The sequence below is a fragment of the Struthio camelus genome, chromosome 6, assembly GCF_040807025.1.
Source record: "Struthio camelus isolate bStrCam1 chromosome 6, bStrCam1.hap1, whole genome shotgun sequence".
Taxonomy (NCBI): Eukaryota; Metazoa; Chordata; class Aves; order Struthioniformes; family Struthionidae; genus Struthio; species Struthio camelus.
In genome coordinates, this window is record NC_090947.1 from 37,613,385 (window position 1) to 37,640,622 (window position 27,238).

Here is a 27,238-nt window from a genome sequence, read left to right on the forward strand (position 1 = left end):
AAGCTATAGTTTGCAAACCTATAAAGACACAATCACTGACTTTAATGGGACTACCTACAACGCACAAACTTCTAGGATGGGAGAAAGCTGCTTATGCGTGTGGCAGAGCGCACTCAAAATTTCAAGTAATCTTTTTTTAAAAGGAAAGTAAATAGCATGTATAGACATCACGTTACTTCTGTTACACTCAGTTACACACACACATTCCTACTGGGCTAACTTCCCCTTCACTCCACAAAATTCAAAGTTTTAGTTCTTGCTGTAACTGCAGGCAGGACATTTTCATAGAACTATTAAGCATACAGCCATTATAGACACATATATACCTGCTCATTTAAAAAAAGACCAATTTATTAACGCCCTAGACCAAGTGGATACTTTTGGAGGGAAGACAAGCATAGCAAATCCCTGGGTTCCAAAAGAACATGCCCTCCCCAAAGTCATCTATGAATACTGTAAATACCCATATCTGTTCTGCACCTACTGAGAAATTTCTTCAACTATTTTTAGCAAATGATGAGAAGTACAACAAAAAAGAGAAGTTTAAGAATTAGTACATTAACTGTGCTAGCTCAAGACACAGAACTTTGAAATATAACAGTCCTTTCTTTCCAACGAAAACCCGATACATAATATTCAAAAAAATACATTCCATCTGTAAAACCATACTGCAGACAGGAGCTCAGGGAGAGGTTTTCACTTCCTCGGTGTGTTGTTGTAAGCGGTACAGTGTAACCCTGCCAGGTTGGCTTCCCACGGGCACCTACGGGTTTGCTACCTAAGTCTCCTAAGGGCTATGAAAGCCATGCAACAACAACAAAAAAGGATTCTGAATCCCAAAAGCCTTCTACCGAAGCACATTTCATGTTATACATCACTAGGACTTCATTCTCTTCATCATCTGGTAGCCGCCAAACACAAAAAACGGTTTCTAAAAAGGATTTGGTTCAGGTTTGACACTGAAAACTGCCTTATAAGGTATAAAAGCCTGAAAGCAGGAAGAGGCTTTGACAAAACTAAGGAAGTTACTCTGCGCTTGCTCACTAGAGGGGGAGGGGTTTTTTTCCCCCTTTCTCCTTTCCCAGACAGAGAAATAATACTGAATAAATGACATTATGCACATCTGACAAAAACACCCAAAGCGGCACGCTCTTTAGGCGAGGACTCCCTTGAGGACGGAGCGCTGCTGACAAGCCGGCGCCTAGTTACCCGCGGGAACGACACCAGGGTGTCTGGCACGCTTGCTAGCCCGCCCGGCTCCGGCGTTAGCCCACCGGCCGCCCCTCACCCTGGGCAGGCGGCGGAGCGGCAGGGCGAGCCTGCGGCTCCCAACGCCCCTGGCGGGGGGGGGGGCGGGGGGGGGGAGCCCGGCCGGCAGCAAGGCTCCGCGGGAGGCGAGAAGCACCGACCGGCTCGCGGGGGGGGGCGGGGGGGATACAGGACACCCCTCCGCACCCCGGCGCGGCCCGCGGATGCGGCGCGGGGAGGGGAGAGGAAGGAAAGGTACCGGGTTGCCGCCGCGACCCCCGCCGCCATCTGCGGCAGCCGGCGGGGAACACGCCCAGCCCCTCCCCCCCCACGCCGCCGCCGCCGTGCCGGTACCCAACTGTCAACGGCCGCCCCAGCTCACCCCGTGCCGCAGTCCACCACGCAGGCTGGGAGCCGGCCTGCCATGCTGCTCGGCTAGCGGCGGTGCTGGGGAAAGGCGGGCGGCCCCTGGGCTCGCTGCTGCGGCGGCTGGCTCCGCTCCGGGGGAGTGAAGGCACTTCCGCAAGCCGGCCGCTCCTTCCCTCCCCCGCCCGGCCGCTCGCTCACTCGCACGCACGGCCCAAGATGGCTGACCCGTCCCCTCCCTGCGCGCGGCGGCGGAGGGCGGGCGCGCCAACCCGAGCGTTCCGTGACGCCCGATCTCGCGGCCTCGCCCATGCGAGGGGGTGCGAAGCGGAGCGGGCGGGAGGGTTTTTTTTCCCCTCCGCCTTGGCTGCATCCCCGGCGGAAATAAGGTTTTAACGCTGAAAATCTGAGAGAAGACGCGGGGACGAGCGTGAGGAAGTGTGCTGGCCACGAAGAAGGCAAGGGAACTTCCCGCAGGGCGATGGTGGGCCCGAGGAGGCCGCGCGGGCCCCGAAAGCCCTCTCCAGGAAAAGCGCGACCACGAGGCAAAGGCAGAAGTAGATACTTCTCGTTCTGGTTTTTTGAACGTTTTTTCAGACGTGCCTGGGCCTGGCCGCGGACCCTGCTGGTGCACGGGCCCATGTCCAGCCTGCCCTCAGAGCTGCCCGGCAGCTGCGGGGTCTGTCGGACCCGGGTCGCCCTGACCCTCATCCGCAGGCGGACGTTGAGCCGGTCGCGTCGCCGTGAACGTGCCCGACGGTCTGGGCTGGTCCAACCTGGCCGCCGAGGTCCTGCCTCGCCGGTCGGGCGGCGTGCCCTCGGCGGCTCGCCGACCCCTTCGCCTCGCTCGCTTCTCAGGCGCCGTCATAAAGCATAACTGACTAGAAAATATTCAACCGGCAAGCTCTGGTCTAATGTACTCTACAGAAAGCATCCCACAGCTGGATTCCTTACAGATATTTTTTTCCCCCTTGTGAGTCCAAGCGTCTTCTCTGAGCTGGTAGGACACGGAGTTGGAGAAGATATGGAAAGTGAAACAAATCTAGTAAACAACTCTATTGTGATCTCTTCTATCAGGTTGTGTTCTTCCTGAGACCGGAGTCTATTAATAAAGACTGATACTGAAAAAGAGCAATAATGATGCATTTTGTTTTATTAAATTACAGCAGAATTTGCGAGAAAGCATAGGATTTCTCCCAATACAGAGATGCCAAGTCAATTAAGGTTTTGCGAGGAAGAAATTGAAAGTCTAAACTCACTAGCCATGAGGTCTCATGTTTCATTTTTAATAGGCCTGCCAGATGCAGTTCTCCAAGGTGCTGCGGACCCAGGCTCCGATCCAAAAAAGTAAAGGTGCAAGATTCCTCTTTAAGTGATATTGTCCCCCGTGGTTGTACCATAAATGCACGTTTGGGGTTGTATCATAAATGCACGTTGGGGTTTCCTCATCAAAATTCAAATAGCTCAAACACTTTACCAACTGATTATGCAATAGATCCGTTGTAGCTTCGTGCAGTGGCATACAGATTGTCTTGGTGGATATTATCGGCATACAAGTCTTGCACTTAAATTACAAAATGGAGCCTATAAAGTTAAAACGCAGCCAGATCCAGAGGGACTGCAGTGCCAAATAATATATTTTAAGGCTTCTTGGTATTCAAATGTTTTCCAACTCATTTATTTCTTCAGTACAGCAGTTAAAGAAAAAGCCATTTTTCTTGTTTTTCATGGTTAATTTTCTGACAATTTTTCTGAAGGGCCTAATTTAGCCAGATATCAGTCCCGAACTCCTGCGATGCTTTTCAGTGTTTTGAGGGTATACCTGAATTGAGTCTTTAAAGCGTAAAGGCAATTGCTTAGTAGTCTTCCTATCTCTGCAGTGGAGCTGGAATGAATAAAACTCCAAACTGCCTATATCTGGTACCATCCTGTGGCAATAATCCAGCAATATCAGTCTGTGATGCCTCACAGTCCAGTTTTTATTAGCAAACTTGGGTTGCAGGTGATCTTTTTCTGAACAGCCATGATAATAATTACCGTGGTGGATTACCTTTATGTTGTTGTTTCCTGGTTCATATTTACATTGCAAACTGCCTGAAGGCCAACAATGCAGATGGATGCGGATGTGAGGAGTGAAAGGATAAATAAAATTCAAGAGGAAAGTATTAGTATTGGTCAACAAGTAAACACAGGAGCAGTCTCCTGGTTTGGGATGGAGGTAGTTTTCTGACACCTTTCTGCCATTTTGTAGAAAAAAGCCTTGGGGCCCCAAGCTTTTCCATGATGCAGGTATGATTTACTAGCTCTAGGCAACATTACACATAGGAGATTCTCTAGTCCTTTGACCTTCTCTAGCGCGTACATAGAGAAAAAGTGCTCCAGATCACTTGCTAAGATACACAGAAAGGTTTTCATAATCCTGCTCATTCTGGATTGTTTGCATGCAGGTAGTGGCCTGCTGTTGAGCACACAAAGAACAACTTTGTGACTCCGTTTATAGCTCAAGGCCCAGGAAGCACAGTAAAGTGCAACAACCAAGAAAAATAAAAGGCAGTAAAAATTGCAAGGGTGCAGAGATGTTGGAAATGCCCAGGAGAGAAAGAGTAAAACAGGCTGAGAACCTGATCTTGCCTGAGTCAATGTATTGCAGTTTAGACTGGTATAAGCTATCTTTAAAAGACGGGTAAACTTCCACTGTATCGCATTGGTCACCCCTTATGCACAGGTATAAACAACAGTAAAAGCCAGAGGAACAATGGCCAAGGAAAACTGGGTCTAGATCATTTTCTTTATTACAAGTGTTTATAAAGTACCTAGATTTATCCATCATTTACCAAGATTTATCCATCATTTTCTGAATGTTTGTTATAAAAGGAACTTGTTTGAATACTGCACACAACAGAGCTAAACAAGAAGAGATTATATCTACCCCGGTATTTGACATATGTAGATTTTTCCAAGAAGGACAAGAAGACGATTATAATGTTACTGGTTGATTTTGGCATAGCTATAGCCACAGCCATATGGGAGGCATGTAATTTCCTGGACTTGCACACGGTGAAATCACGGCAAATTACCAGGATCTCATTTGGTGTGGCATCTCTCCAAGAGCTCTGATTTAGATCAACAAAAAACATTAACTCTCTAAATATAATTGGTCCAACCCCATTTCTCAAAATAATGAACAAGGAAACAAGGAAAAAATAACAACTGTCATCCCTTGTATGCTGAAGCAAGGTTTGTAAGGGGAGAGAAATTTATAAATGAGGGCTTCTTTATATTCTTAGACTGTTATCATCCATTATATTTGTTAGGAACAATAGAACGGCAAGAAAAAAAATATATAAAGCAAGAATTTGACTGAAAACTTCATAGCTTTAAAAAGAATTTGATGCTGTTCTGGACAGGGGCAAAATTTAGAACAGGTATGTCATGCTGCCCAGAGAAACACTGAATCCTGCGTAAAGCTCACTGAACGACATGTTGTTTCTTTACAAAGTTTTTGTGAGTAAATTAATAGAATGATGGCAGCAGTATTCCTAGAACAGCAAAATGGCCTGCTATTCTTTGCCTTGGCCTTGTGTGTGCCATTTGATACTGTCGCAACTGGGAGCCAAGTCACAGTAATAACAATTTGGTCATGATCAGAAAATCCATGCTTTCTTGTGTGTCATATATCCTTAAATGTTCTGAGATGTATCTGTTTACTTCCTTGGCTGGAACAAATTTGTATTACCTTTTTCATAAATCTTCTAGATACTATACAGCTACAGTCGATTTAGGTTCTCAGGTAAGTTCAAGTGTAAGTAAAAATCTAACTTGCTTAGTGCTTGTACTTCGGGTTTCAACTTTCATGTTCACCATGTCACGAACCTTGCATAGGACTAAGCCCCACGATATCCTGCAAGCATATGTAAAAACACCTTTTAATTTAGTGGATCTTTTCCTATTATTTAAAAATGCATGCTATTCGATGTGCTACATCAAATCAGTAGGCCTCTACCTTATGGTTTAGCAGCTGTTGCATGTATCCGTAACCATGGGATATCTAGCTGAGCAGGGAAACTCACAGAGGTAAAACAAAGTCTTAAAAAATGGCAAATACAAATGCAAGAAAAGTGGCAGATCACAGATGCTTAGAACAGAGAATAAAAGTATCAAAGTGGGTCATTTCACAAAAGTAATAGCATGATGCACAGAGCATGAAATGATGACATGGATTTTTGAGCAAAAACCATGCTGCAACAGTTTGAACTCTTCAAATATTTAAAGCTGAAATAAATTGAATCTGTGATAGGTAAACAAGTGAAAAAAAAAGTCTAAAGTCAGAACAAGTGTCTCAGAAGACATATTTATCAACTTTTGAAGGGGGTTTGCTGCTCATGTTCCACTTGCCATTCTGGATAATCTTCCTATGAAAAGTCATTTAGAAACACTTGCATTGCACCTTTTTTGGATGAACTGAGAAGAATATACTTTTTCAAAAGTCCAAAAGAAAAATGCAAACTGTTGACTCCTCAGACTAGTTTTTAGCAGACAAGACAACAATGTTAAGTGCTAAGAAATCCCAAATACTGTCATACTGCCACATTATTCTTTTGGCATATATTTCATGATGACATGGGAAGGTGAAATTGGAACTTAATCTTAGACGAATGTCTCTTCTGCATCAAGCGGAGTGGTGGTTGAAGATGGTACTAGCCTTAACGATCAGCTGGATATTACAGCATCCCCACTTCTATTGGCAGAAGCATGAATAAGCACTCCGTAATTTGCTCCAGACAAAATGACACAGATAACTAAAAATATCCTCTTTCATGGTTTAGAAAACATGGTTGCCTTCCCTCTAGCAGAATAAGGAATGTTCCCTAGCAGAGCTGTAGCACAGCAATGAACAGCTGGTGCAGGTTCTTTCTCAATTACCACAGCTATCTGGAGCCCAAGTTTCTTCTAAGATGCATGATTTGTTTAGAAATCATGAACTTTAGTAGGTCAAACTAGTCAACAGTGGAAATATTTAAAAATATTGCTCTCCTTAAGAATTCTATTTCTAGTGACAATGCTTTCTGCGTGACAAAAATGGAAACAATCTCAAAGCACTATTTCTGTTGGGCACATGACGTCTGCACTGGGTTTATTCAGTTCCTTTGGCAATATATAGAGAAAAAAATGATTTAACTAATTTCTCTGTCAAGCTGGGGGTTCTTCCTTGCCCTGCTGGAAAACTACAAGAAAATTTCCTGAAATAATACCTTCATTCTTCATCAAGAAGTATAAAAGCACACTGGAATCTCCAGCATGTCCTGTCACCTGTTAAGTTGATGTAAGTAAGGAGTATGTGGCAGTTTTAGAAGAGCACAACGTTCTGAGAATACGCTATCCTCATGTGTAGTACCAGAAATACATGCATAAGCAGCAAAACACTTTATTCATAAAGTGTTTCACTCAACTCCTATTGCTTTCAAAAAAGTAATAAAAGCAACTACTCTGGCAAGTGATCCTGATGTATACGTAAGTTGGGCCAAATCTTGACTTTTATGAGTAAATATTTCAAAGCCTTAATATTTGAAGACAATGCACTAGCAAAAGCCAAAATCGATAACTTTGTCAGTGCAATTTCCAATTTGATAAACCTTGATTTTTCTGGTGTGACTTAAAAGAGATCATATTGAAAAGACTATAGGTACTTTTATAGGATGAGAAAAACAGTATTATCTTAAAGAAACTTTCCCTCTGCATTTCCCTGCAGAAGAGCTTAACTTCAATCCATTTCCATGTTCTATATATAGAAACCTATATAGAGAGTATGTCTCTCCTGCTAATACTGTAAGAATCAATCTGGGAACATTTATTTCTTTGCTTTAGGCCTTTCTTACGAGGTTAGCTGACTTATCTTGAATATTATTTGCAGCTAGGGCTAGGGATCAGTTAACTATTACCATATTGGGCAATACTGCAATTCAGTTTGAATAGCACCTTATGTTGCAATTAGCCTCAGTGAATCATTGTGATTATTCATACAGTAATGTACCCAAGCACAAATAGCTGTTCCATGTTCTCCTGGCTATACAGGATCAGACTACATCCATTACTAATTTAGGCCTGTACTGAGCAAACTCCCTGACCTGACCTTTAGGAAGTTGCTTTTACAGGACTATTCAGTATAAGTAAAAATTATGTCGCACACTGCATTGAGGCCTAATTTTTTGACTGAATCTCAAGACAGAGAGCAGTTACTCACACAAGCAATTCTGCTAGCTACAGTATTCAAATGATTACTGCTTTGGCAACATGCATGAAGATTACAAGTGCAGTCCCCTCTTAGGCTTATGATTGTTCTCAGTAGCATGGTAAATCTGGGATTCAGAATGCTTTTGAAGGTTTTTTATCTACTTTTAGTTTTGCGTAGATTGGCTTCCATTTTTTTAAAATTCTTTTTAAGAAATTGTGATCATTATTTATCTACTGAAAATAATTTAGTGATAGCAATTCAGTCATATCTTCAGCCTGGGAAATCCCACTGCCAGTTGAGATTCCTGTTTTCTTGAGTATGGTAAATCAGCAGAGTCTACGTCTGATACATCTGCAGCATAACGTTTTTTCCTATAAGTACTGGCTGTTTTCATACTACTGAGCATGAATTTCATTCATAATAATATAAAGTGCTGAAGTTTCCCAGAACCATTTCATGTAAGGTAAAACAGGTAACAACACCCATTTATCGAGCTCAGCTTGAGTCAGAAAGTGGAGACTTGATTCTGAGGTGGACGGACTTCTGGTCTAACTCAATACAATAGAGAAACTTTTGCCATCATGCATGCTACAACAAATGTAGTCCTGAACATTTAGATTAGATCCTTCCCCTAGGGAGTAAAGATGCTGATCAAAGCTGACTCTTTTGTCAGTTTAACTTTCAATACATTCTCTTCGGCTTTGCTGTTTACTTCTCGCTCGTTAAAGATCTGATCCACGTCCTTCTGAAGGAAGCATTTCTCTAAGCAGATTCAGTTCCTCTGTAGAGATCTACTATGAGGCCTGTAGAGTATTAAATTTCTTGCTTGAGATCTCATCTATTTCATCCAAAACAGCTATTTTATTATCATAAATGAAATATAGGTGAGCAGAAACCAAATTCTCATTTTATTAATACAAATTCATAATAACATTTGTGAAATACAACTAAGGAGGTTTTCTTTCATGAAAATATTACCAGTGGTGTTGGGAACTGGATATAGTTTTGCCTTGCCTAGAAATTTAGCATCCAAAATTACTCTATTATTTGCAGCAACAAAAGTAAAATACGCAATATGTATATACTTGCAATATACATAGATAGTAATTTTATTTCAACATGCGATACACTCAAACCCTAATTCTGAAAAAAGTAACAGTACAAAAAGGGGAAAAAAGAACTCCTACAGCAGTTTCTTTCAGAGAAGACAAAAGATAATCACGTGAACTTTTACAACAGGAAGCAAACTAGTTAGTCAAGAGCTAAAAATACAAGATATTTTTAAGTTTAAAAAGCACAAGCTTGTGGTCTTTTTACAATGTTGACCCATTTTCTTCAAATGCCTCAAGAACCACAGCATAAGTGCCTCATCCTGTGAAGAAGAAAAGTTTGGCACTCCACCTTAAGAACAGCAGTTTTCTGTTTGCCTGCCTCTGAGTGAAAATGTTTTAAATCAAAACTTTAACACGTTGGATATAGCTGTGCTGCTGCATCGAGATGCAAACTGCCTCATAAAATACAGAGAAGAAAGTTCACGTAAAGGAGAGGACATATGGAACTACCCTTAGAAAGACAATTTTAATTCATGTTTGGATTTCATATGCTTTCCAGGGTGAAAGGAGACTGAGAGAAAATATGAAAAAATCTGTGCACCTTCAGCTGCTTTGCCATCCCACACGCTAGGCAGTGCCACTCATTTTTGGGTGGCACTTGCTGAATGCAGTAAACCTAAGCTGAGCTCTATTATGCTAGGCTCTGAAAGGTGAATTCACCTTTTCCAGAGTTTTTCTACCTCTGCGTGATGAGTTACAGCAGCTTAAGACAGTTTTAGAAGAGGCTGAGGATCTGCACCTTCCTTCTTGCCTTATTTCTTCTCCCTGTTCACACAAATATATGCAGCTTGATTTTAATATAGGTTGAACAATCATCCTATTTTCATATAAATAATGGATATGAATTTTCAAAATATTTATTGTTCTGTAAAAGCACCATTAGCTATCACTATAAACAGGTGTTATGTGTACTTTCTAGACCAGAGTACTGTAGTAATAACTCTTTGGCTTTGCTACTTATTAACTGACTGACCTTGGATAAGCCATGAAAGTTTGCCAAGTCCTAGTATAAATACTTAAAGGAAGGATGTGCAAGACCAGAGAAAACTCGATGCTGTAAGGTGCATACATATTTTTGTAGTTTCATTTTCTTTAACTTTCAGCGCCTTCAAATCAACGCAAAGTACCATTTCAAGAGCAGTGCTATTTTCCTGCAGTTTTGTCTGACAAACTCATTTAACCTAGAACCTCTTTACAAAGCTGCAAGGTCAAAATTTTATACAAAAGCATCGTATTGCATATTTTGACTTGAAGGCAGAAGACAGTGAGGACAGAGGCACCCTAAACCAATATAAAATAATGTATAATATAGGCTCAGATTACATCAAAAAAGAGCACAATTCACTGCATTTCCTTGTATTGTTTAGACTATAAACACTCAAGGCCTGGGATTGCGTTTTACTACTTCTCATAACCAGTTTATGAGGAAGTTTATGAGTTTATATAGGAAATAATTCAAGTCAAAGAGTAACACTCACCTCAGAGACTTAAAATAGGTTATGTCTGATTATTTTATGCAACAGATCATAGATCTCTTTAATCACTAACTTGCAGGCAGCACAAAATATCGTGCTTTATTTCAACAGTTCATAGGGGTGAATAGCACATATATATAACCTAATTGCAATTAAATGTTATTGATCATTCCACTCAGCTGTATACATGGCTTACTCTCATTTCCTAGCAGCTTTCACTCTCAGATTCCCCAGACATGTAACAGTTGAATTTTGCAATAAGTTTTATTTATGTTAGTTTTTTTTTTTTAACTGAATCATTGCCAAAGTGTTAGTTGTTATAACCAGTTATAATTGTGTTGCTATTACAAGCTCAATTCTTAAATACTAATCCATAGCAACTACGAGGAGTTAACATGGACTACAAAACCAAAATAAACAATAACCTCACTTTACAAACCCATCTAAGCCTAGGCTAGTTTACCTTAAAATGCAGGATGGTTAGACAACAATTCATGCCTCTCAAAATTAAGCTTAAGGTAACTGTGCTTTAATGAAGTTCATATGCTTAAAAATTAAAAAAAATGCAATTCTAAAAAGTGTGTTGATAAAGTAGTTGTCTATTTTGAGAATTAATTGCTACTACTTCCTGAATCTGTGAGATTTTGCATCACAGACTGCAAAGATTACTGCAATTATGAAACAAAAATTCCACCATCTCAGTGTATTTTAGGACATTTCTTAAGGTTCTTCATCACTTCTTTTTTTCCTTTGTTCCCTCTTTATGACATGCTAGTTTTGAGCTCCATCTCACTTCTCCATTCTCTAGTTCCTTAGTGTGTATGCCGTTCCTCTGTTTTCTTTTTTCCCTTTCTTTTTTGACCAGCTTATCTCCCTCACCTCACACTGCTTTGAAAGAGACTGTATACACGGTCAGTAATGACTCTGCTGTCCAAGGAAATTCCCTTCCATCAAAGCTATTCTATGCCTTCTCTTGTTAAAAGATGGACAATTTAGATCTTAAAGACTGCTTCTGCTGAGGACCATAATTAGTCTTATTCTGCCTGGGGTAACAAAGAACTACCCAGCCACAGGGAGATGACCATTAGATCTGACAAAACAAAACAAAACAAAAAGCTGTTTTACTACCACTTGTTTTTCCAAAGGCAAGAGGTTCTTGATACACTGAATTCAGCCATCCTAACCACGAGGGTTCACAGAAAGAGTTTGGATTCTTTTTATTTTTTCCAAAATCTGGCCTGCTGAGGTCTTTTGTCCCATGTGTTATAAACTGCCTTTAAAGAGCTGACCCAAACAAATAAATGGAAGTTCCCCCTGCCCTTTATAGGGGAATTACGCCAGCAGAACTTGAGAGAGGCACCTGCACTGTCTCTGGTATCAAGCTACCATCCATAACTGGCCCACGTCATTTAACGCTACTGCAGTTAGCAAAAGCAGAAAGGCAAAGCTCTGCTGAACCTTCCTTACCCAAACACTAGCATCATACAACTAATATTTGTCGAGATTAGATGTCCGCACATCAGGAAGCCACCTGCCTCCTCGTCAGCCTCCCTCCGCCAGGCTTCGAGCAAGGCCCCGAGACTCGTGCTGTGCCAGGTGGGATCCTCCTGGGCTCTCCCCGGACTCCCCACAACTCGGGCCCGACACCGACTTTACACTACGACTTTGCAGGCCTGCGAGTCATTCCTCGCCCAGCTCAGCTTCACCTTCCCTACTCGCAGATCACAGCCTGGAAGAAAACGACTCTACAATTTTTAAAAGCTTTTTATGGTGAATGAAAGTCGCAAGAAATGTTAAAAGCTACTTTTTTGTTGTTTGTTTTGGCCTCCAAGGGTCTACCACACATTTTGCCTGCTTGAGCTGAAAACTCCAACGTAGCTGCTGAAACATCACTGAAATGGAAAAAAGAAAAGAGAGCAGATACATCAGCGTTGTAGGAAGCGCTACACCGCTGCGCGTAGACGGATCCCGCTATTTACGCTCTTTCCCTCCGGCTAGGGCTCCGCGCACCGCTCCTCCCCCCGCTACGGGAGACACCCACTTCCCGGGGGGAAACGGTAATTCCTGAGGTGAGGCGTCCCCCCCGCCCCGGTATTTTAAACCCCCAAGGGGGCTCCCCGCGCCCGCAGGGGGAAGGCGCCGAGGGGGCGTTTGGCCCCGTCAGCCCCTCAGGAAACGCGGCCGTTACTGGCTCCGCGCAACTGCCGCCTGGCCGTGACGTCACGCGGCGCCCGCCCCCCCGCGGCGGCCGCGGGACCCCGCCCCCCCCGCCACGGCCGCAGCCGCCAGGGGTGGCGAGCGGCTCCCCGAAAGGCTCGATGGCGAGCCGGCCCGCCGGCGGCGCCGAGCCGCGGGGCGGGGGGAAGGGAGGGAAGGAGGGAGGAAGGGGGCGGTGCCGGCTCCCGCTCGCAGCCTCGGGGATGGATTCTCCGCGCGCGGCGCACGCCTCCATCTTAGAGGGCGGGGCGGGGCGGGTAGCGGGCGGCGCCACCGCCGCCGGACGGAGCTGCGGGCCCCAGCGCGGCGCTCAGGTACCTCCGCCGCGGCGGGGCCGGCGCCGCTGCCCCCGTGGCGCCTGTCAGCCCTGGCCCGGGGTGTGGCGGCAGGGGGGCTGCGGCGGCGGCCCCGGGTCCGGTCCCGCCCTACCCCGCCTGGGCGGTGCGCGGCCTGCCCCGGGGCGCTGCGGCCCTGCGCCGTGAGGGGGAGCTGCGCCGCGGGCGGTGTCGGCGCCTGGAGAGGGCTGTGGGCGGGGGGGGGGCAGCTTGTGCCGCTCCTTGTCCTCTCCTTCCCCCGCCAGGCCTCGGTCCCCTCCCCGCGCGCGTCTGTGTCCGGCGCGGGGGCTCCTGCCCGCGGCCGGGGCGGAGGGAGGGGGCCCCGAGGCGCCGCTCTCCTGCGGCGCCCTCGCGGGTGGCGGACTCGCCGCTGCCCCGTGTCGGTCCCCCACGCGTTCGTGTCGTCCCCTCCGCCGTCTGCAGCGCTTAGCGTGTGTTTTTACCTAGAGTTTACGTTTTCCGTGTGGCTGCGGGGAGGGGACCCGTTCTTCCTCCCTCGGGCTGAAGAGTCACGTTGCTTTTTCCTCAGGCATCCACTTCTCCCGAGGTTTGTCGACTTCCTGTTCTTGCACTGTTCCTGCTGCTCTGCCCCGAGTGTATATGCTCTAAATATAGTATATTCCCCTTTTCTCCTGTCTGTAGGCAGGCAGGAAGGAGAAGATCCCGTTTAGGCTCTGAAAGCGTGTTTGTGAATGCAGGTCTCTTGTGTATTTCTGGCGTGCCTGGAAGGCTCAGTTTTCAGATGCGAGTGTGACGCGCAGCTATAAAGGCTGTTGTGTCTGCTCTTATCAGAGATCAGTGGCTGCTTATCCTGTGACAAAGTGCAATCGGTTTAGATGTTGCATTAGGTGGATGACATCTGTAAATAGGTGGTGCCTGTAATTCTTAGCCAACGTTAAATGTGTCAGCTATGCATGTCTGTGAGGTGTCTGTTGCTCTGTACGTGATGGCGTGTAAAGAGATTTTTTGGAAGCTTATCAATAGAAATTTTCTTCTAATGTTGTTGGAGGAACATGGGAAGGAGGGCAAGGTCAAGCTCAGTTGTCAACTTTCACTCTGCCAGCTTGAAGCTACTGTGTTTCTAATTTGTTGTGGTATTAGGTGTTGATGTCGAAAAGGGTTGCAGTTGTACTGGGATACTGTATGAATGAACCTGAGAAGTCTGTGGTTAGGTTCTGTACTGCCTGGTAAATGTTAACAAGTTTGTAACAGATTAATGTTAAACATTTCTATTTCTGCATAAGAAAACTATATTTTTAAAGAAAACCTTCTGAGCCACTGCTGAATGGGAACTTCTCAAGTGTTCCTATTATTCCTTAGATACCAGAATTCAGTTGTGCCATGGCAGTTTGATGTTATGACTGTAATGTTTTCAAGTAAGTATTGTATATTAGTGGATTACTAGAGCATCTCTTTATGTGAAGCTAAAGTTTCTTATTTTGTTGCTAAAATAAGTGTTTTGTATGCATATTTTGGTCTTGCATAACTTTTTATTTACTTAGGAATGGTGATCTCTGCCGGCAGTACTCAGTACTGGCGTGAAAAATTTGTCTTCAGTTTCCTTCCTTGCATCCTTTGCTGCGTTATGTAGGATTCTACAGGAAACTTTCTGTGAATAAAGATTACAGGGCTTTAGCGACTATGATTGTCGTGTTGCGTAAGGCTCACCTTTCCATCTGTTTCAAAGATTTTCGTGTTTATACTCATCTAGCGATACTTCTTGAAAGTTGAGTGGAAATCGGAGTTGTGTTAAACTAGCATTGCTTGAATGTACGTTTCTAGATTTGGAAGGATGGCTCTAAAAATGATCCGTCAGTTTACTTTCGGTCTTTTTCCAATTAGAGTTGAGACAACCTCTGTTTATCTTATCAGTAATCACATATGAAATGCAAATCACCTGCTGACAATATATGTTAAAGGAGGGGGTTTGTGCTCTAGAACTTGTCTTATTGGAGCAGCTGGTATAACTGGAAGAAGTAAAGCTATTTCTTCTACGTACAAACCTTGTCTTGGTATGTTTCTTTCAAATCGTATGTGAAATAGTCTAGAGTAAACATAAGGAAGGATTTCAAGTTGATTAACTTGCACCACAGTGGGTTTTCACTGAGCTGCTGTTCAGGGCCTCTTGTTATGAGGTAGATTTTTTTATTATTGTTTTGTTTTGTTTTTTTCTCCTTCCTTCGCATGAAGGAGCTAGAGGCAATGACCCTATGTTGCAATGATTTGGTAGTTCCTTTACTCATAGCGATAGTTCCCTAATCATCAATGCAGCAAAAGTTATTTCATATTTTTTGAACTTATTATAATTTTCCCTTTTAGTGTTAAACTTTTAAAATGAAAAGGTGATAATCTGTAAAGAAACATTTGCTACAGAAATAGGATTGTACATTAAGTATCAACTGTGGAATTGTACATCCTGTCCTCAGAAGTAACTTCTTGCATGCTCGTTATACTAAAATAAAGTTTTATCTTTCAGAGTTGGAGAATCAACTCAGCCTGTTGACTACACTGTCATCAGCTAGGTGAGCACACGTTCTAGACAACTAGTGAGACTTTTTAATTTATGCTACTCCAAAAAGATAAAAATGGTGACTCAAAATGATCTAGAATATGGTAATTTTTTTAAAAAAAAATACAATGTCATGAAAAGGAATGTTAAGAGTTTTTCTTGTTTGTTTGTTTATTTTCAGCAGAAGATCTTCACGTAACTGGCTGAAAAATGGTTCTACAAGATGACAGCCCCAACTCTAACACAGTTAAAATGGTAAAACAAAAAAAAGGCAAAAAAAAAAACCACTCCATGCTATTTATTGACAATTTTAATGGTGCTGAGAAACACCTTTTAAATTAATATTCCTCCAAATGTCTAATTTCAACCTATATGTTAAAAGTTTCAATATGTGGAAAGCATGTTTCCAAATAATGGAAACAAAAGGCAAACATAGGTAAACTTTCTACTATGTTTAGTAGAAGGTTGTATTGACTTGAAAATCGACATTTTTATTTTGGCATGCGTGTCTTCTCATAGCTTAAATTTACCATAGATCTGTGTGTACTTGATGAATTACATGTCTGTAATTATAAAGCCATGTTCTTTGAGGGAAATGTCTTGCGTAATTGGAATTTCTTATCCTGAAATTGGTTTATTATTGACAATAAGGATTGAGCAGAGTTCTGTCTGGGCAGCTCCACTGAGGGCTATAGGCCACAGTAAGTCCATACCCTGATAGATGGTAACATCATGTTTTGCCTAATAACTGAATTTAGATGCAAATTCTACACCTAGTTACGTGAATATAGCTAATGTGAATTAAGTAGGGCTGAAAATTGAGTATCTTAGTGATACTCAGTTTAGTATGGACAGTGAGAAGAATTTTAACGAACTTTTTGCCTTTTATTTATTAACATATTATGGTTTCATCTTCTGGGTGTCTACATTAGGCATGCACAAACTGATCAAGCTATGCATGGTCTTGATTTTCTGAAGTACGGATCTTAATCTCCAATTATGTTGTTAATGTGAGGAAAATATAACAGCAGCTACTATATATATATAAGGACACTGAGCTGAATAAACTGAAGCAGAATGTGCAGTGAGCATAGGGTATGTGATGTACAAAACGGATAAGCACATCTGTGTTTTCAAACTGAGTTTTCAAAATCTTCATACCTACCTTTAGTTGTTCACTAAACTCTGCGTGGCAAAGGGCTGGAACTAAGCAATGCATAAACTTTGACAAGTTCAGTCGGGGGTGAATTTGTTATAACTTTAGGTCTGAATCATAGGCTTACATGATCCATCTTTATAATCCACCTCTTAAACCGATACTTTTCACTTATTTTAAATTAGATTAACTTTCACCTCCTATTCACAGTGTATAAACTTTTAACCATGATTGACAGGTAATCAGAGGCAAAATTTAGGAAAAACATTTATTTTTTGTCCTTGCTGCTACCTCTGTACAATTAATTTGTGACTTATTAATATAGCATATGACTCCTGTTGATACAGCATAGCCTTAAAACAACACGCTTAGCAGAGTTCAAAAGGATTAGAGACTTTCATGAGTAAGAAAGAAGAGAGAGAACTTCTAGCCCTTCTGAGCAATAAACTTATGGCTTTATTACTCTTGGTCATCAGTTGCAGGGTTTTTGTACCTCTTTTTAGAGCCTTATATATTTACCAGTATCTGAACTGACAAATAGTGGCTGATTAGATGGATGCCTGATTGGTCTAATGTAATGATTTTTCTCATTTCCTCATGTGTAGTGTTTATTCCCCTGTATAACAATTAAGAAATGGAGGTGGGGGTGTTGAGTGTCTTTACAGCATCTGAGTCTTTAAAAAACAGTTTTATATAAGTCGTTGGGTTTTTTTGTTTGTTTTTTGATACTGCATCAAATTAAGGAAAGGTATTGGACTTGCACCAGGAATAATATAGAAGTATTTCATCTTTCTAGGTTATTCTAAGGGCAAAGAGCCTAAATGCTCTATCCTCTATTCTTATTAACATTTACATTGTTTACTTAGGAATGCAGGCTTAAGAAAACGGTTATTTCTGTTTTATTAGGAAGGCTGCATACCTTTTCTTCCTTCCTATAGCTTTAAAAAAATAAGTATGTAACTTCATCAGCTTCTGCATTTCCATGTGAGCCTCTTCTATTTAATTAATGAGAAAAGGACTGTGTTCTTTGACATAGCAAGGAGATAGATAAATGATCCTGTTCCCTTGGACTTCAGTGTTGTCCTGCTAGCATTTTTGACGTGGACCACTTTGTTAAGGTTCTATATCTGTATGTCTTTAACATCTAGGACTTGAGCTGTAGAAGATGCTCTTTGCTTTTGAAATTTAAAAAAACGTTTTGCAAAGATAAATGTGATATGTTTATATATCACTTTTTTTTTTTTTTAGGAGATTGTCTTCACTTTGACATGAGGTGTGAAGTTTGCTAGATTTTTTTTTTGTTTTGAAATTATTGTGGAAGGTATGTATAAGAAAAATAAGTCCTGTTCCTTCTATGTTCATTTTTATCAGAGCATATTGCTATCAATGTGCAGGAGCCATATATAAAGAACTGTGGGGTTTATTTTGTTACAAGTTAATTATACTGGCATTTTATCAGTAAGTGGGATGGCATGGCTGTTTAAAACTTCCCAAAATATAGTTTCTGTCGGTCTCTACGTTCTGCACGAACTTTTACAAGCTTTAGTTTTGTCTTAAAACTTACTATATTACTACATAAGCTTCAATAGGGTTCTGTTGCTTTGCATTGCTTTATTTTGGTAAATTGTGAGTTAGATGTGAAAGATCAGATATTTAAAAAAAGACTTTCTTATGAAAGAACACCAATTCAAAGTAACATTATAGGCATTTAGTATTACTACTTTAGTAATTTTTTTTTTTTTGAGTCAACTAATAACTTGAAGGTACTTCTTGCCGCCTGTACAAGTCCCCCTTTTGTTGTAAGCTTTTTTCCCTTGTTGTGGAAAAAACAAGAAATAGGCTATATTAGGCACGTAGAAACATTAACCGGACGCTTTGCAGTCAGATGAGCAAATAATAGCAGATGTTACTGTAATGCTTTTTTTAAGTTCTGAGGCATGAGTATGGCCTTTTTAATTGTTTTTTTTAATCTGCTGATCATAGATAAAAAAGAAACAGTGCAACATGTACATTGTACGCTGAACAACTTCATATATAAACTCTTATCTGTGAAGTACTTGAGATTCTGTCGTCCTTTACTTCCCTCCCACTGAGGGATCCTAATGCAAGGAATTTGTAGGAGTCTAACGTAGACAGGTTGAATACAGTCTTAAGTAACTACAAAATGTACAAAATCTTCATGAACAGTCTGTATGTGCTGTATGCTTTGAAGCAGTATATGGTGTGAAAAGAGGAGTTGGGCATGTAATGCAGAAAAGTCAAACAGATCAGGCCGCTATGATTCCTTCCCTGTCTCTATCTACCGCTACCCTCTCTTACCTCACAACGCATCAGTGATGAAAGGCTAGAGCAGTTTCCATTTCTAGTGTACCTTACATCTGTTCGTATATCACACTGCAGTCTGAGAAGGAAGGAGATTTCTTCCTTCTCGTTCCTTTGGAACTTTCCCGTGTACAAATTCTGTTTGGGCTGTGCATCACGCAAATGTGTGATTGGCTTGTAGGGTGTATAGGTAACATAACTTAGTAGTCTGTAGTAACATAATAAATCATAGTATTAGTAATCATAATAAAATGGAGGCAAAGTTTGTACAGAGAAATGTGTGGTATCTGTTAGACCAACTTACAAAAACTGGAAAAAAACCCACACAAGCTTTCAAGTACTACAACCTTTTGCTAGCTTATTCAAGCTCAAGATAATATCCGTAATTATTCTTTGAGAGCAAGTGTTTTCTTCTTTCCTCCATATCAAATAAAAATTACTATTCCTTGCCAAATCTTTCATAACCTTGTTCCTACCTACTTACAAGCCTTTCTTTTGTCAAGCGCCCCATTTTATAAGCAAAGTGGATTAATTATCCAGAACTGAGGCCCACACATGGAAAAAATCAGCATAGCTCTAGTGATACCATTATACTTCAATAGCTCTGTCTGTTGATCTTTGGAAAGAAGCTGTTTGAAATGCAGAGAAGGAAAAGGTGGCAAGATTTGTATATGAAAGAGACTGTACAGCAAAGGAGAGGAATGAGTCAAAGGTAGAAAACAGTGTGGTGATCTCTAAAGCACTTGTGCATATCTAAAAATTTGAATCGTTAGTCTAAAGAGCGAGCTGGTCTGTACTGAAAAAAATCATGCAACGACTTCCTCTCCGAAGACATTGCAGGACAGTCTCCTTCATAAATAGTTTGTAAATAATGACAGGATAATAAATGATTGCATATTGGTGTGTGCAGCAGAAATTATAAGTGTAATTTAAATTGACCTAACTGTATTAGCAAAGCAAGTCTCTCACCTGTCTAAATTTATAAATATAAATGAATTTATAAATATAAATTTCAAATGAAACTTTTTTAATCATAAAACTGAAGGTCTTCCTGAATTTAGGTTTTCTAAAGAGCAGCCTTAAAGACATGAGACTATAGATTCTAGCTGTATCATGAATTTGAATCCCCTTCTAGTAGCCATAGTGAATGTGAGCATGCCAGACCTACATGCATTCTTATGATTAGCAGTTGTTTGGAATAGAACTAATTAGTCTTTGAAAAAATCTTGCTAGTGTTTTAAGTCCTGCCCCTCCATTTAAAAAAAAAAAAAAACGAAAACAAAAAAAATAAGATAGTTTGCCTTTCCTTTCTTGTTTTTTTGGAAAGTCCTTTAATGATCTCGTAGCATAACTTCAGTGCTTTCAGTAAATGTTAATACCTGTTTTTAGTACAGGTGTTGCTGTTGCCTCTAAAGTCAAGATGTGCCTTTTTTTTAGGCCGACACAAACAATATCAAGTCTATTCTCTTTTATTTACTGTGTTCATTGAATAAAGCAGAGGTACTGTGCCTACTGAAAGAGAGGGAAGGAAAATTGGTCATGATCTTTTTGCACGCTGCTATAATGCACATCTCCTTTGTACATTTTTACTAGTAACTGTAGATAGTCTTCTACCTCATTTGCATTTTTGCAGTATAAGTCATATTTTCAGATTTTTTTTTGAACAGTGTACTCTTTCAGTATGTAAGATCAGAGTTTGCTCTAAGCCTTTAAATCTAGCCATGCTTTTCTGATAATTCGCCAGAATTGCTTAAATTGAGACCTTTCTAGTACTGCCTTGAACAAGGACTTCTAAAGGCTGTGAGGTGCATATATGAAAATGGTGATGGGGGGTGTGCATGTCAGAATCTGAGTTTGTTTATGCTGTAATTTCTGGCGAGTGTGCATGACTTCTGTAAGACTGCTATAAGATACTCTTGTACAAAGATACCCTAGGTACAAACCTACTTTTCTGTTTTAGTTTCTCAGAATGTGAAGTGTTCTTAACTGATTATGCCTATGTAACATACCAGGTGCACAGTCACATTTATGATCGGATTGTTTGGGATTTTTTTAATAGGCAAAGCTTTCTGTTGCATATATTGTGTCTTACTGTTAGCTTAAAAGACTTTTCATTAGAATCGATGCATGCCGGTGCTTCATAAATTACCAGATAGATATATAAATCTTGTGGTATAAGTTCAAGGGCACATGCAGTGTAATTTCGTAAGGTTACAGTTAAATATTCTTTGCTGTTGAGAGGGAAAGGGGTGTTTTGCCCAACGCTTGTAGTGATAGTAAATTACCCAAATGCGTTGCTATGTCTTCAGAAATATTTGACTAATGCTGAAGTTTAAACATGTAAGTTTCTGATTGCCTTTAGTGGAGTTGTGTTCAACACAACACATCAGACTAATTCCTGCTGTAGGCTCAGAGTATCTGAATTTACTGAAATGCAGTAATCTCAAAATTTACCAAACTTACAGTATGGAATTTCCAAAAAGGCATTGCATGCTTTACCTAGTTTTGCTTATTTCAATGGCAATCTTGCTTCGAAGTTGATATACTTCTGAAAAGTCTAGATTTACTTTTTAGTCATCGCTAATGTCTCTGAAAATCTCATGCCGGCTCAATTAAAGATCTGCTTTTAACAAACGTAAGTGTATGTTTCTTGGCATGTTGGGTCCATTTTTAATATGTGAAACACTTGATCCTTCCTACCCTCACTGTTTCTCTTTTAATCTTTTGTTTTTATTCCTTTTTTAATATTGAATAGGTCACAAATGGTGTGGGTTTTTATCATGAATCGAATGAGCTCCCAGAGCAATTCATCCACTCAACGTAGGCGAATGGCTCTTGGAATTGTCATTCTTCTTCTTGTTGATGTGATATGGGTTGCCTCTTCAGAACTCACTTCTGTAAGTATTGTTCTATGCATCTTGAAAGAAAATAAAAGCCTGTATAAGAGAAAATCCGGGAGGATTATAGTATTTCAAAAACTCAGTAAGTATTTAGGGTAGCGTTCAGCGTTCTTTTCAGTATGGGAGGGGAGGAGGAGGAAAACAACATCCTTCAGATTACGGAAGTAACCTGTGTACGCTAGAAGTTACGGACAAGCACAACCCAGTGACTGTTGCTTCAAGATGGAAGGAGTCACTGGTTTATTAGCTTCAAGTATTTATTAGCTTTCAAGTGTTTACTATAGTTAGCGAGGTCCCTTGCTTATTGCCATATTGATTAAAATAACGCACAGGCTTTTCCCAAGAAGTAGTAAATGAGTGGTAGCATTAAAGCTAGGTAGTATGGTAGATTGTAGTTCAGAACACTTGCAAATCCAGGACCAGAGGACTAAGGAGTCATTGGGTTAATCCATGTAATTGCAGACAAGTTTATGTTATAATCTGATTTGTATATTTACCATCATAAAACTAATCTAGTATTTACTTCATGTTAAATTTTAGGTCTTAAAGCAGAGCTTTGGCAAGGAAAATTGAGGGGTTTTGATACATTTTTGTCAAGTTCAGATTTCTGAACTGTCATTAAGTAGCTATGTTCTATATCAGTCAGCGTGTAAAAATGTTTGTGTAACATGCTACCATTACATTAGCTTTTTTCTCAGTGAGTTAGTGGAAATACTACCTATCCTGAAATGCTATTTAATCAAGAACTAAACCCCTTTTTTACTTTCAGTTATGACTACTATGCTATTGCTTACAAAAGTGGTCTTTTATGTGTAATATTTGTATGTAAATGTAGTCTGCATGTAAGTGAACGCTTTTAGTTCTATAGCGTATCAATATGTTGCCTGTTTAAATAGAAGTGAAAAATAGTTTTTCCCTGGTGGCAGAATATCTTAAAAAATGGTTCAGTGCCTTCTTGTTGGTGTTGAAGATGGCTTGGGAGAGGGCACCAGCAGAATAGGTGGGGCCGCTTGTCTCTTTTGGTCATACATGCCAATAATTGTGGCGTCCTGATTTTAGGAACCAGGCTATTCTGGACTGTGTACTTAAATAAAACTGTTCATTTTTTGAATTCTCACCTAATTGGTAATTTTGGATACTGTAATTATTTTCTTTCCGCAGTATGTTTTTACAAAGTACAACAAACCTTTTTTCAGTACTTTTGCAAAAACATCCATGTTTGTTCTATATCTCTTGGGATTTATTGTTTGGAAACCATGGAGGCAACAGTGTACACGTGGGTTTCGTGGAAGGCATGCAGCTTTTGTAAGTATTTTAACTTCATAAATGTTATGATCTTTGTGGAAGCACGTATAGAATAATTTAAAATGAAGTAGGAGGGAATAGAGACAGATGAACTTCAGATACTTGTGAAATAATGGTTTCATAAAGGCTGAATCACAACACAGGCAAAGGTGATTGTTGTAGTAGTCTTGTGAGGGAGAGAAAATGGAAAAGCAATATGAAATACAGCAGGAATCATAATAAATGCTCTACTGGGCCAGGCCTTGACCCATCTAGACCTATAGTTTATCTTGGACAGTTGCCGAAGAAGCCTCTGAGCCTTACTGCTGCCTGTGGTCTGTTTTCTTTTACCTCACCAACACCTGTAAGCAGTGGAATTGGCATGCAAACATTTTAGTTGGTGACTTTTTTTGTCTGTGGAAGAACTCTGCATTGCGTGCTGAGAGGTTTTGATCTTTTTTAAAATCATATTTAGGAAAGGGTGATAGAATTATATTTTTGCTGTTCATATTGTATTTTTGATGGACTTCATGCGCATGAATGGCTTTAAATTGTCCATCCTAGACCTAGGCATGTTTTGTGCTGGTGCCTGGAATTATTGCCATGTCACAGAAGTAGATACTTTTTCCAAGTAACTTAGAGATGTCCGGAAGAGTACTTGTTCTGTGCCAGTGTTTTGGAATGCTAAACAGCAGGGCTCAGGAAGCAGTAAGGCATTTAGTCTGATACTAATCCCACATTAAAATAACTAAAGAGATGATCCAAGAGCATGCTGTTAATCAGCATGTCTTTATAGAAAATAGCTTATATGGAAGGAACTGGCTTTACTCCTTCTGTATCTCGTGTTTCATTGATAGTGACAGTCGTAGGTATAACATGCTCAAAAATCATTTGGCTTAATGTCGTGTAACATTGCAGTTATAAAGTAGCACGCAGCCTTCTGTATTAAAAACAAAAGAGTCTTATATCACACACAAAATGTTATTTCAAATTTACTGACATCTCAGAATAATTTTTAGTCATTCAGTCTTTGATATCAAATGTCTGTGGGTGGCATGGCCCGTGTGTTAGGCTTGACACTCTTTAGGAGTTGGATAGGTAATCTGGAAATAAACGGAATTTACAGATTCTTTATCGGCAATAATGACAAACGGTAGCTAAAGGGAAGTGCTAAAGGATGATGAGTTATACAGAGCAGTTAAATTGATCAGCTTTACTAAACTAATGCCATGTAAGCCAAATACATGCAGATGTAGCTGTCAGTGAACTAGGGAGAATCAATCTGAGCAGACTGGTAGAATGAGGGGCTATTGCTGAGAGCAGAGGTAGGGATTACATTGACCAGCTGAATCCAGTACAGTGCTGTCGCAAAGAGGTAATGTGATCCTCTGTATTAACTGGCCAGCTGTGAATAAGAGTGCTGTATCTGTCACGTGCGTGTGTGGCGCTTATGAGGCTAATATTGGAATCCTATTTCTTTCTAATGCTGTAAAAAAATATATATATATATTTTTTTCAATAATTTTTCTAATTCCATGGGAAATAGCCATTAATTCTGATGCCAGCATATTTTGAAAGAACGATGCAAGAAAGGGCTGTTGTGTGCATTTTGAAATAAGGCAGAGATTTTCTTTTTTAAAGAGCTTAGTTAAATACTCAGCTGTATAATTATTATATCTGCTTTTAAAATGCATTATGTTTGTTAGCCTAGAGCAAAGATGATATGTTTATAATTTTTTTGTTGCTGTTTCGATAATGGTTGTGTATTTGAATTCTCTTACCTTAGTTTAATCCCCTTTAATTAAGCTTTATTTAATAGCTTTCCTACAAGCATGGCAGAACAGCAAGCTGCCGGTCAGGGAATAGGGCTGGCCGTGCTTGTTAGGATGCAGAAAGTAAGAAGAAAAGTACGGTACTTGAACTCACCCTAATTTAAGCCTTGTTAAAACTAAGGCAGAGTTCCAGGTTTTTGTATGAAGGAACCTTTCCTCAATTAAATGAACAATCAAGAGTGCTGTTGTAATACGTGCACAATAGTTTAGTGAAGTGTATTTCTAGCATGTATTGCTAAGGCTGCATTTTACATTTTTTGGCATTCCAGCAGCCTGATCCTGCACTGAGACATGGATAGGCAGTTGAAGCCACTGGGATTCTTCAAGAGGGACAGGGAATTACTTAATTGAAGTTATTTACTGAACTTCTAAGCCTTCTTGTTTTTTGAGGATATGTTGGGGGGCAGATGGCGACAGAATTATGGCAAAAGGTATTAAAGAAGGCATGTTCTCGAAAATGTTTCAGTTACTAATAACTGTTTGTCTTAATAGATCATTACATTTAAGGTTCTATAATTAGTTTGCAGATGCTGAAGGTTATTTTGCTGCCTGTGCAACAGACAACGCTGTAAACAGTTCTCTGGTAAGTTCCGTAGTTTGCAAATGTTAATGCTTTGTAGTGATATAACACACCGTTATACCTACCACCTTCTTGTTTTAAAAATATTGTCCACTTAAATGTAACAGCTTTCAGCAAATGGGATTAGTTTAGCTTTGCTTTCAACACAATGACTGAAAATAATTAACTTCTATAGTAGTAATAAGCGTTGTGAATAATGTCATTACTTAATATTAGAAATAGAAGTTCTCAGCTCAATAACATATTTACTTGAATGTTTCTGTCATGGTTTGACTGTGGGAGGGAAAAAAAAATTATGTCATACAAAGGAAGCCTTTACATGTTCAGCTGCCAAGGCAAAATGTGGGGAGCTAGTGGTAAAGCCAGGCATCTTTCAAGACTAAGGCATACAGCAGAATCATTCAGTTAGCTGACTATCTTGTATACTGTGATCCTGTGTTGTAATTTGAATGAGAAATGAACTGCCTTCTTCCTTCCAGTGGATGGGGAGGGATTGTAGTTTACTGAATCAAGTGTCAGTGCTGGCATTTTGCTGATAAGATGGATTGCCGGATTGCATTTTTGCCATGCTTCTCATTATCCATGAATCACAGCTTGTTATGCCCTTGTCAGTCAGACTGCTGCTCAGTCTGGATAACCTAAACCAGAGGCTACACTCAGAAATGGATCCAAAATAGAGAACTTCTGTTGAAGTTTGCATTACCTGCAGCTGTGGAAACACAATTCACTGTCAACCTTGGACAACATTGCATTAATTTAAACATCAAAAAAATATATTATCTTACCAAAAAAGTCTCTAATTCCTAATAAAAATGTAGCTAACAGAACTCTCCTATTATTTCAGTCTCCTACAGCTTATTTTAATTTAAATAAGCAGCTTAGCACTTGTCTTGTTGGAAGTATTTAAGCTATTAAAACTTCTGCCAAGAATCTCTGTATGCTGGAGTTCCTTTCCCAAAGTTTGTATGACATTTAGCTGTAGTCGATCAGCTTCTTGGGGTCATGGGAGGAAAATTAATGTTTGTTTTTTTCTTTTGTATGCATACTCTGTATTGTATGTTTTTAATTTAGTTTTTGAACAAAAGCTATGCATCTACTGAATTTTCTGTGATTTTTTGTATGTTTTTCTTTTTTAATTCACATTTTGAATCTTGGGGCGTTGAGCTTTGTGTTCCTGAGGATAGGCGTGCAAGCACACAGTTAATTATGTCTGAGTGCTCCATGTCACCAATATATTTAACATGAAATATAGATAATGTATGAGCATTTGTGACAAGCCTATCCACAGTGTGCTGAAACACTCCTTAGTTTTTTGATTCTGTTAATATTTCACTAAACTTTTCTTTTGTTTTTAGTTTTATAATATGCTAAATTAATTTTACTGCTTATAATTTAAATATCCTGCTTAACTGTATTTTACTTATACTGATTCATTTCAGAGTGAACCTTTGTATGTTCCTGTAAAGTTTCATGATTTGCCAGCTGAAAAAAGTAGCAGTAATAATAGTGATGCAGAGAAAAGTGAGTAAACGTTTTTGGAATGCTGAAATGCCAGTTCTTTGAAAGGGTTGTTCTCCTGTTTTTTCGTATAGCCCCTATCATGTTGCAGGACTCGTTTTGTGTCTCTTTCTTCTCCCCCTACCCCTCCACCCTCAACCCCTTAAATCTCT

General features: G+C 40.3%; 2 protein-coding genes across 9 annotated transcripts in view; one reads left to right on the forward strand and one right to left on the reverse strand.

Moving 5' to 3' along the window:
- The window catches only part of ACTR3 (actin related protein 3), a 36,130-nt gene extending 33,398 nt beyond the window's left edge, over positions 1-2,732 (reverse strand). The window contains exon 1 of the mRNA XM_068949177.1: positions 1,631-2,732. Within this exon, the coding sequence (XP_068805278.1) occupies positions 1,631-1,674 (44 nt within the window). The 5' untranslated portion in view covers positions 1,675-2,732. The remainder of the gene's footprint in view (positions 1-1,630) is intronic.
- A 10,092-nt stretch (positions 2,733-12,824) lies between these two features.
- SLC35F5 (solute carrier family 35 member F5) overlaps positions 12,825-27,238 on the forward strand; it is a 31,579-nt gene continuing 17,165 nt past the window's right edge. Inside the window, exons 1-9 of one of the 8 annotated variants that reach the window (XM_068949183.1) lie at positions 13,182-13,532; positions 14,858-14,997; positions 15,462-15,507; positions 15,679-15,749; positions 17,899-17,971; positions 21,728-21,869; positions 23,034-23,177; positions 25,509-25,571; positions 27,008-27,089. In XM_068949183.1, coding sequence (XP_068805284.1) covers positions 21,735-21,869; positions 23,034-23,177; positions 25,509-25,571; positions 27,008-27,089 — 424 coding nt within the window. In that variant the 5' untranslated portion in view covers positions 13,182-13,532; positions 14,858-14,997; positions 15,462-15,507; ... (1 more) ...; positions 17,899-17,971; positions 21,728-21,734. Of the gene's footprint in view, positions 12,965-13,166; positions 13,533-14,278; positions 14,362-14,857; positions 14,998-15,461; positions 15,508-15,675; positions 15,750-17,898; positions 17,972-21,727; positions 21,870-23,033; positions 23,178-25,508; positions 25,572-27,007; positions 27,090-27,238 lie in introns of those variants that run through there. The other 7 variants (XM_068949178.1, XM_068949180.1, XM_068949184.1 and 4 more) reach the window with 7 other exon arrangements.